Genomic DNA, 11,232 nt, shown 5'->3' on the forward strand with positions numbered 1-11,232 from the left:
AGCCTTGGTTGAAAATGAATCAGGTCACAAAATTAAGTGCCTCAGATCCGACAGAGGTGGGGAATTTACTTCAAATGAATTTTTCGATTTCTGTGATGAACATGGGATAAGGAGAGAATTCTCTACAGCTAGAACTCCTCAGCAAAATGGAGTTGTTGAAAGAATGAACAGAACAATCCAACAAATGGCTCGTGCTATGCTTGATGAATCAGGAACTCCCGCAACTTTCTGGGGTGAAGCTGCACATGCTGCGGTTATTATTCTCAACAAGACAAATGTTCGGGTGAACAGCACTCAAACTCCTCATGAGCTCTGGAGTGGTAAAACTCCTTCAGTAAAGCATTTCAAAATCTTTGGGAGCAAATGCTATATCAAGAATACTGAGGAGCAGCTTGGCAAACTTGATCCTAGAGCAGATGAAGGCATTCTTCTTGGCTATTCTCCACATAGCAAAGTATACAAATGCTACAATAAAAGACTTGGCAGAATTGTTGACAGCATTGATGTAGTGGTTGATGAGAAGGGATACATTCCTAGGCAAATACATCGTGAAGACATCGAAGAAGATGAAAGCTACCCTCAAAGACAGAATGATGAAGAAGAAGAACCTCAAGAAGAATCTCAAGAAGAACCTCACAAAGACGCAGAAGAACGAACAAGAATAGAAGAAAAGACTCCATCCAGATATGTTCAGAAGAACCATCCAGAATCTCAGATCATGGGACAGAAAGAAGCAGGTATACAAACTAGAAGAACAGTTGCAGAAGCTTCAAGCTATTTGGCATTACTCTCCTCTACTGAACCACAAAATGTGAAAGAGGCATGCAAAGATGAATGTTGGGTGAAAGCAATGGATGAAGAACTTGAGCAAATCGAAAAGAACAACACTTGGGAACTGGTTCCTAGACCAAAGGATAAGAATGTTATCGGAACAAAATGGGTCTTCAAAAATAAATTGAATGAAAATGGAGAAGTAATTAGAAACAAAGCCAGACTTGTTTGTAAAGGGTATGCACAGCAAGAAGGAATAGACTTTGAAGAAACTTTTGCTCCTGTTGCAAGACTTGAGGCCATCCGAATGTTCCTTGCTCTCTCAAGTTTTCAGAACTTCAAAGTATTTCAAATGGACGTAAAATCAGCATTTCTGAATGGAGACTTGGAAGAAGAAGTGTACATTGAACAGCCAGATGGGTTCATTCTTGGAAATGATCCAAATCTTGTATGCCGATTGAAAAAGGCTCTCTATGGTCTCAAACAAGCCCCAAGGGCTTGGTACTACCGGTTGGACAAATATCTTCATCAACAAGGTTTTTCAAAAGGTTCAGCAGATAGCAATCTATATATAAAAGTTGAAAATGACAAATTGCTAATACTTGTTGTGTATGTAGATGACATTATTTTTGGCAGCAATGAAGAAGCTATGAGTCAAAGCTTTGCCTCAGTCATGCAGAAAGAATTTGAAATGTCCTTGCTAGGAGAACTGACATACTTCCTTGGTTTGCAAATCCAACAAAAGGAAGGAGGAATCCTTTTATCTCAAACCAAGTATCTCAAGCAGATTTTGAAGAAATATGGCATGGAAGATACAAAACCAGTATGTACACCCATGGTCACAGGATGTAGTCTCAGTGCAAATGATGAATCTGCAGCAGTACATCAACCAACCTACAGATCTATGATTGGAAGTTTACTATATTTGACAGGTACCCGACCAGACATCATGCATGCAGTTGGAATAGTTGGAAGATTTCAGGCAAATCCGAAGGAAACTCATCTTCAGGCAGTGAAGAGAATTTTCAAATATCTTCAAGGGACTCAAAATTATGGCTTATGGTATCCTAGAGATACAGATCTCACTCTTCATGCTTATACAGATGCAGATTGGGCCGGAAGCGTGGATGACAGGAAAAGCACAAGTGGTGGTGCGTTCTTTATGGGTTCCAGACTGGTATCTTGGTTCAGCAAGAAACAGAGTTCAATTGCCTTGTCTACAGCTGAAGCAGAATATGTTGCTGCTGCATCTTGTTGCACCCAACTCCTTTGGATGATGCAGACTTTGCAGGATTATCAAATCACTTGTACACCTCCAATCCCTATCTTATGTGACAACACAAGTGCAATCAGCATCTCAAAGAATCCGGTTATGCATTCAAAAACCAAGCACATACCAATCAAGTACCATTTTCTCCGGGAACAAGTACTTGAACAGAAGGTCAAGTTGGAGTATGTTCCTTCTAAGGAACAAGTTGCTGATATTTTCACCAAACCGTTGCCCAGGGACACTTTTGAATACCTCAGGCAAAAGCTGGGGGTTGTTGATGCATCATCTTATTGTTGAACATCTTCTTATTGGTGGTATAGGCTCAGGGGGAGCACATAATGCATTGTTGGCATTATGGAGAAGGAGATCTTGGAAATAGCTGCAATATGTCTCTATCTCTTTCATGGTGGTACGTTGCTGCAGATCAGGTTCATAGGGGGAGCATGAGCGTAGGGGGAGCATACCCTTTGCCCTTGATGTCAAAGGGGGAGAATGAAGCTGAAGATCATGAGGTTGCCATCAAGTCCAAAGGGGGAGATTGTTGGCATTATGATTCAGGTGTTGTCCTTGATGGCAACCCATTCAGGTGATAGATCACTATTCTTGATGATCAGCTCTCTATTTTTAAGAAGGACGCAGGCAATCTGTTCAGAAAGTGCGTCCCCGCAGGTATACCATGCAGAACCCGCGTCCAGGGACGCAGTCCAGCCGTTCAGGGGGTGCGTCCACCCAGTGCACACATTTCAAGACAGAGAAAAGCACGTAGGGGTTTCTTGTGTGGTTTCTAGTCGACGGTTTTGTGTTTCTATGGTGTCGGCTCGTGGTATTGTTCCATGTTTTGGGGAGGAGCTTGCCTATATAAAGCAAAGGAGTTCATTTGGATTAATCATGTTTTTGGTTGAACATCTTATGAGGATAAGATCTGGTCTAGATCTAAACAAGGCGAATCTGATGGACCGAGATCTCTTCGGCTCTTGCTCGGATCTGTAGATCTGATTGTCTGGGTTACTTCTAAAGTCTTGAAATCATCTTTGCCCAGAGGGACGCAGGTGCAGTAAGGGTTCAGGTGCGTCCGGGACGCAGGAGCGAAGCGTTTCAGGAGCGCCGGACGCAGGTGCAGGAAGGGTTCTGGTGCGCCGGGACGCAGGCAGTTCAATAGACTCAGTGCGAGGGACGCAGGCTAGCAGTTGAGCAAGGTGCGTCCGGGACGTAGGCTAGCAGTTGAGCAGGGTGCGTCCAGGGACTCAGGTCAGCAGTTGAGCAGGGTGAGTCCAGGGACTCAGGCTAGCAGTTGAACAGGGTGAGTCCGGACTCAGGCTGGCAGTTGAGCAGGGTGCTTCCTTCTCTTAAAATCCTTATTTCTCATTGTTGTGTTCTGGGTTTTGGTCCTATTATTGTTGATCTGGTTACTACAGTTGATTGGGTGATTCTCTTACACTTGATGATCAATTAATGCTTATGGATCCAGTTTGAAAATTTATGAAAAAGTGGTCCTTGTATGAAAAGAAGTAGGGGGGTTGTAGCTCCCTTCCAGGAGAGACTGGAAAACGAGAGAGAGTTGTAGCTCTCTGCAGGTTGCAGCCTGCGTACTGGTAAAGGACTGCACCAGTACAAAATCATTGTAAAAGAATTTCTAAATTGAAAGAAGATAGAGACATATTGCAGCAGGTGGTTTTCTCCCGCATTGGGTTTCCACCTTACATCTTGTGTTCTTTGGTGTGACTGTCTATTTTCTTTGTTCATGCTCATTATTTTATGGTACTGATATGCAAGAATAATTCAAAAGATCAAATAAGGAAGATTTGTTAAATTGCTAGATAATACTGATTCACCCCCCCTCTCAATATTATTTCCAACATCATCTATGCAACATAGAAAATAGTAGGAAAATTTTATTGGATACAGTCGAAGCAACGCGAAGACTAAAAAGTAGAACCATATGGCTGGAAAATGGGGACAAGAATACAAAATTATTTCAGGATTATTCCAAAGGCCACACATTGACTAATACCATTTGGAGTCTTAAAGACCTAAATGGATGAGCACTATGTAATTTCAACGAATTGGCTAAATTGGGTAAGAGACACTTCTAGGGTCTATTTAAGGTAGAGGAAAGAATTAACATAGCAAAAATTATCTAGGTAGCTCAGTTCTTCCCCAGTTTTGTAGAAGAGGAAGGAAATTGAGCCTTGCTGGAGGAAGTATAGGAAGAAGACCTCCTAGTGGTCCTCCAAAAATACAAAACCCCCAGTCCTAATGGATGAGTGGTGGAGTTTTTCTTATGTATTCATGATATCTTTGGGAAAGTTTTGTTAGGAGTTGTGGAATAATCTCACAAGGAAGGACACATGTTGTTAGCTTTCAACTCCACTTTCATTGCTCTTATCCCAAAATCAGACAACCTTACATCCATTGATGATTATCAACCTATTTCCCTCCACAATCACATATATAAGTTTATTGCAAAAGTAATAGAAAGGATATTAAAACCAATACTATCTAAATCCATGTCTCAAGAATAGCTTGGGTTCTTGGAAGGTAGGAAGATCCATGAAGCCATTGGGGTGGCTCAGGAAGGAATCCACGGTATCAAGATCCAAAAACTAAGAGGGTTAATTATCAAGATAAATATTTTAAAATCCTATGATCGTGTGAGTTGGTTACACATTAGACTACTTTTAACTCATGTTGGTTTCAGTGCATATGTGATATCATGGATAATGAGTTGTCTCTAAACAATATCTTTTGTGGTTTAATCAACGGATCTACCTCCTCTTTTTTTCACACTAAAAGTGGTTTGAGGCAAGGATGTCCCCTTTCTCTCCTCTTATTCCTCTTAGTTGTTGAAGGATTAAGTATAATGTTGCCAGATGCTAAAAGAAGAGGTGAGTTCCAAGGTACCTTAATTGCTCAAGCCTTATAAATTACTCACCTAATATTTGTTGATGATATTCTCATTTTTTGCAATGGCTTTAACCGTGATGTTGATAAATTAATTGAAATCCTATCCTTATTTGGGAAAGCTACCAACATACTCATAAACACCATAAATTCCTCCATTTCTCTACATAATCTAGAGGAAGAAGAAATAAAACACTTTCGAGATGTCTTCCCTTACGAATTCAAGAATTTTGAGGAAGGCCTGAAATATTTGAGACGTCACATAAAACCAAATTTCTATGGGAAAGAGGACTAGATTTGGCTAATAGCCAAGATTGAAAAAAGGCTAAAATGTTGGAGACACATGTGGTCATCAAGAGCTAGGTGATTGGTTTTAGTCAAATCTTCACTGGAGGTCATTCCAGTATATTAGATGTACCTTGCTTGGGTTCCCAAGTGCATTCCAGAAAAAATAAGAAGGATTTTTTTTTAAATTCTTATGGGTGGGGACTCAAGATCATAATGTCCTCCCATGGGTCAGTTGGTAAAAAATTGCAACTCCCAAACTCCTCGGGGTTTGGGGTATAAAAAACATATTCCTATTTTCAAAAGCTTTGGCAGCTAAGTGTGGATGGAGGTTGCTATCTACTCATATCCTTTGCACTTTGTTAGACCATCATAAATTTATAGTGCCAAGCTTGCTCGAGGAATGGATCAGAATAACGAGCAAACAATGTTCCAACATCTATGTGATATGGAGAGCAATTCTAAACTCTTTTAACCTCATTGATGTAGGTCTTGCATAGAAAATAGGGAATGACACTCCAATTATAATTGGATTAGATTCGTAGCCAAGTAGAGGTTTGAGGCATATTCTTCCTCAACCTCTAGTCAACTTCCTTCGGCTAAGAGGGGTCTCGAAACTATTTCATCTAGAAAATATTGATAACACAACACTATGGCACCAAGGTTGGAAATCGATAATAGATCTAGGGCTAGAGCTTGTATACCATGAGGTGTGGAATCAATACCTGACAACTCTATATGTAGGTCATATCAAGCTGGTGGTGGATAGGGAATATGAATTTGTTTGGACCTTTTCACCATTTGGGGAGTATACTTCGAAGCTAGAATATATTCATCTCAATGTAGCCAAGGTTAATAGAGTGCTCAAATGGTGGTGGAAATTATTTTGTTGCTCAAAATATTTGGCTAAGGCTCACATATTCATGTGGGGCATTCTCGAATCAAAAGTTCCAACATTGGACATCCTTCAAAGGAGATACATGATAGGGCCTAGTTGGTGCACCCTTTGCAAGGCTCAATAGGAATCAATAGTGTATTTAATCCTGGAATGCCCATTCACATCGCAAGTTTGGCTATCTTGTATTTCAACCATAGTTCAATGCTATCAATGGATCTCAGGCACGACTAAATAATTTGGAATGTCCTGGTTTATCTCTCCTCGTAAAAAACTATTGAAATCAATTCCTCTAATTATTTGTTGGGGGGTCTAGATCACAAGAAATAAAGCCATATTTTCAGGATGTTCCCTCATCTCTTGAGTGGGTGGTTGCTGAAGGATTGGCCATCTTTGCACATTTTCCTCAATCAAAAGACTCTTCCTCTCTCCATTGTGTGATCGCAAAAGCCCCCAACACCTCAATCCCTTGGGCTTATTTTGATGGTGCATGTCAAGGTGAGGAACAATTCTATGGTGGAGGAATTATTCTTTATCTTTCTGAATCCCACTCCTTCCACATAAAAATGGGATTAGGCAGGGGCAAAAATAATCAAGTTGAACTTTTAACATGCAAAAACTTATTGGTTTTCGCTAAAGAAAAAGGAGTAACACAATATCAAATTTATGGCCCTACAGACCCCTTTGGTTCATTGTAGCTTAATTTTCACTCCGTGCACACACCTCTAATCCTCCCTTTACACAAGCCTTGACTTCAAGTGGGAAGCAACCCCTGTCGCACACCCCAAGAGAACACCAAAACTCCCCACGGTTCACGACACCTTGATGCAGTTTGCACCTTCTCTTCCCCAATTGGTCTATGTGAAGGATGTGTGAGCTCCTTGTGTGTTGTGTCAAGTAAGCACTAGGTTGAATATATACCATTACATGGTATGCAAAGGATTGTGACCCTTCGAGTCACTTGGGTCGACGCGTGGCACAATTGAGATTGGGCTAACACTTGCTATGATAGGTTGACACCTATAACAAGTTGTCACACTGAACTAAGGTCTCATCTACGCCGTGAGGGGGTGCACCAATAACCAATCACACCCTTCATTGTGTTTAGTTGTCTTGAGGGGGCATGCCAATAATCAACCACACCCAATGTCATCATTATTAAGGAAATGACAGTAACCAACCATGCCCAAAACTGAACTCACTTGGTTGGGTCATGCCGATGCGTATGCTCGTCCAATTCTGACAACGCGCCCTAACACCTTGTAGTCCAAGTCAAGATGTGATGTTTGGGTGCCAACAACACTCAATAGGGTTGAAGACGTGCATTGTGTATGAGCACACATGTGTGCCTAAGGGTGTTACACGATTTCTCCAATATGATGGGAAGTGATCATGTACAATGTCACATTCAATAGGAATGCCATGGTTAGTTAAATGGGGGTAATTACAATGGGGTGAAAAATGACAAATATTAAGCACCATACAGTGAACCAATCATTCATTCATTGCCTTTCCATCTTGTCCACTCGATAAGAATAAAGTAATATTCAATGGATAGGAAAAAAAATCAATAAGCTAATGACTGTCTTATTACATAGTGCTTAATATTTAACATAAAAATTCCTCCTACTTGAATGAACACTACCACACTACCAATATTGTCAATGTCATCTCCCACTCTATAGACAATATAAAGTCTAAATTTTACCTGCACATAAATCCAAAATAAAAAATCACTTAAAAACATTTGCCTCGAATAATTGTTTTGACTTGTTTCACTTCCATTATTATAAATGTTTGGGTTTTTATTTTTATTTATTTTGTTTTATTATTTTTCTAAATAAAAATTATATTTAATACCATTAAACTAAATTTCTATACCTAATTAGAAAATAGTTTTTTGGTTTTGTTGGGTGTGGAGCATGATTATTCAGAGGTCTTTGTTTCAGCCGGATGTATACCCCAGGAAGATTGTACACCCCTCCACGCAAGGGGGTGCGGGGGGGACTTGTCCCCATCTGCGGGGGTTCGGGGGGCTAAGCACCCCCGACTGGGGGGTTCGGGGGCCAGCGGTCCCTCGGCGGGAGTTTCGGGGGCAGCGCCCCCGAAGCTAAAAACATATGTAAAATTGCCTTGTAAAAGTATAGTAATTTCTAGTCAATCTGGGCCGTTCATTAGGCAGATGATCTGACGGTAGAACTTATGTTTAGTTGAGGGTTTTTTGCCCTAGAAGGGAACCCCTCTCTTTGTATGAGGGTATTGTATTGAGGTTGTGTAATAGATGTGTATTCTCAGAGCGAGAAACAGAGAGGTGAGACTATGAGAGAAAACAAAGGATATTATAGCGGATTTGCTTTAGGTTGTGTCTCTTCATTTTTCTAGATAATAGAAAGAAAAAACTGGCTGTTTGGGGGTGGACGTAGCCCAAATTGGATAAACCACGTATATCTGTATCTCTCTGGTTTATGTATTTGTATTTTTCCGCATATTATATGTCTTGCATTTCTCTATCATATATATAATTTTTCTAACAAATTTAATTAAACTTTTAGGGAAAATCATTTACTATATTAACTGCTCTCACTGATAAGTTATATTTAATGGCAGATAAAATGCCTTTACCAAAAACTTTCCCCACATTGGTCTCCTGAAAATAATAAATGATATTTAATAACAGCTAAGAATAATAAATAATATTTTCCCACAATGGTCTTCTAAAAGATGCCTTTGGTCTCTTAATTGTTTTTTCTTTTCTCATTTTATTGATGGAAAATCCCGCAATGGTCTCATGAAAATAATAAATGATATTTAATAACAGCTCAAAGTTTTATTTTTTATTAATTGATGTGAAACGACCTCTATCAAAAACCAATCTCATAATATTATAATGAGAATTTCATATGGACAATAGAGACAAATCTCAATCCATCTAATAAGTCAATACACTGGCCAATCTGTCTAAACTTTATAAATTCCCCAATTTAATTTCCGTGACACAGATTGGAGTAAGATGTCTTCTGCAATGGATGTGCAGACCGAACAGCTCAGCAGTGCTATTCAGAAGCTCTTGTCCAACGGAATAATCAACCTGAAGGTGCAGGAAAGATATATTCTCCCTCCCCATGAGCGCCCACAGATGTCTCAGATCTCTTACTCTCAGAGCATCCCTGTGATAGACCTAAAAGATCTGGACAGCCCTAACAGAACAACACTAGTCCATCAAATCCGACGCGCATGTGAAGAGGATGGTTTCTTCCAGGTACACACCTCAATCCATACCCAGCAATTCTCCCTCCCCTCAGTGATCTTTTATCAGACCTGCAGACTATTGAGTCTTTACATCTCTGTTAATATAGTGGTATTGATATAATGACTGGATTAAGTTTCATGTCCAAGTGACTATAATTTTGGTTGATATCAGATAGTGAACCATGGGGTGCCAAAGAATGTCATGGAAAGCATGATGGGGATAGCCAAAGAGTTCTTCGAAATGCCCATTGAAGACCGAGCATGCCTCTACTCAGAGGACACAAAGCAGCCAGTCCGGCTTTCGACAAGCTTCAATATTAGCGAAGACAAGGTTCTCAAATGGATGGACTATCTCACGCACCCTTGTCATCCTCTGGAGGAAGTCATCGGCTCTTGGCCTGAAAAACCTGCAGCCTACAGGTAAAATATCGAAGACATAGAACACTAGAATTGATTCATCTTAACCATAAATGGAAAAGTGTAACTGGTTTGATTTGGGTTTTTGTTACAGAGATATTGCAGGGAAGTACGCCTGTGAGGTGAGAGCCCTAATATTAAGGCTGCTGGCTGCAATTTCAGAAGCCCTAGGGCAAGATGCCGATTACTTGAATAAAATTCTGGGCAATCATACCCAAGTGATGTATATAAATTACTATCCCTCATGCCCAAACCCAGATCTTACTCTTGGTTCAGGAAGCCATACAGATGCAACTGCCCTCACCGTGTTAATGCAAAACGATGTTAGTGGCCTGCAAGTAATCAAGAACGGAAAGTGGGTTGCTGTAGAACCCATAGCAAACGCGTTTGTGGTCAATTTGGGAGATCAGCTGCAGGTTAGAAAAGATGAGCAGATCTATATATGTTAGTTTTTCTTTCTTTGTATGCAAGAATTTGGTAGTTTTCATTCAATTTGTGTTTTGTGTGATTTCAATGTATTAGGTTGTGAGCAATGGGAGATTTAGGAGCGTGCAGCATCGAGCAGTAACGAATATGCAGAGTGCACGCATATCAATTCCCACTTTCTATTTGCCTGGGGACGATGCTTTTATTGCTCCTGCAACGAGCATGGTGGATGAACAGCACCCGGCTGTGTACAGAGGATATAAATTTGAAGAGTTCTGGGAAGATTTCTGGAAAGAGGGATCAAAGGGGAAGAGTGCGGTGGATCGTTTTAAATTGGAATGAATAATGATTTGTGTTGTTTGGTGGAGCCATGCTTAATTTGAACAGCCATTTGGCATGTGAATCCCACACCGTGTCATTTCAATGAGTACAAATAATACAGTTTTCAATGGCCATAAGCAAGTTATACAGCCATCTATGTAATATGTAAGTTTGATATTTATAGATATGTGTGCGTTGATTAAATAAATAAAGATATTTCACATTACATTATTTTTAGATATTGTTTAAATGCAGTTTTATAAATAAAGATATTTCACATTGCATTATTTTTAGATATGGTTTAAGTGCAGTTTTATAAATATGTTAGGCATTTTAAATTGTATTGATAGAACTTATTATATTTGCAAAACCTTATTATGTTTGTCTGGTTGGATATAACGAATTCAGTGTTAGTTTTTTTTGACTAAAAAAATTTAAATCTAACCAAAGTTTAACATTATAAAATTAAATTTACTATTTTTAAATAAAATTTATTTCTATTTGAGATGTGAAATGTCTTCCATATTATTGTGTAATGATGGCAAGAATTGACTTTTGTGTACTGTATTATTAATTACTATGTACTATATCACTAATTACTATGTACAATAAATATAAATAATTTGAAAATTAACATTATATATTAATTACTATAAACACAAATAATTTGCAATTAAATTCAAAAATTCCATTTTCT

The 11,232-nt window shown here is 39.3% G+C and overlaps 1 protein-coding gene across 1 annotated transcript; it reads left to right on the top strand.

Moving 5' to 3' along the window:
- Positions 1–9,029: 9,029 nt before the first annotated feature.
- Positions 9,030–10,772, top strand: LOC149150132 (protein DMR6-LIKE OXYGENASE 1-like). Its single transcript, XM_089439176.1, has 4 exons — positions 9,030–9,381; positions 9,544–9,791; positions 9,883–10,204; positions 10,311–10,772. Exons 1-4 carry the CDS (start codon positions 9,133–9,135, stop codon positions 10,554–10,556), a joined length of 1,065 nt encoding a protein of 354 aa, XP_089295302.1. The 5' UTR covers positions 9,030–9,132; the 3' UTR covers positions 10,557–10,772.
- The last annotated feature ends 460 nt before the right edge of the window (positions 10,773–11,232 follow it).

Source organism: Pinus tabuliformis, chromosome 9 (assembly GCF_031772625.1).
Source record: "Pinus tabuliformis cultivar Carrire ecotype Pingquan chromosome 9, CPIR1, whole genome shotgun sequence".
NCBI lineage: Eukaryota > Viridiplantae > Streptophyta > Pinopsida > Pinales > Pinaceae > Pinus > Pinus tabuliformis.

What these genes read in the sequence shown, in the direction of transcription:
- LOC149150132 (XM_089439176.1), top strand. Translation starts at nt 9,133, where the DNA reads ATGTCTTCTGCAATGGATGTGCAGACCGAACAGCTCAGCAGTGCTATT. An exon ending in GAAAAACCTGCAGCCTACAG is followed by an intron (nt 9,792 to 9,882) that starts GTAAAATATCGA and finishes TTTTTGTTACAG; the next exon opens with AGATATTGCAGGGAAGTACG. An exon ending in ATTTGGGAGATCAGCTGCAG is followed by an intron (nt 10,205 to 10,310) that starts GTTAGAAAAGAT and finishes TCAATGTATTAG; the next exon opens with GTTGTGAGCAATGGGAGATT.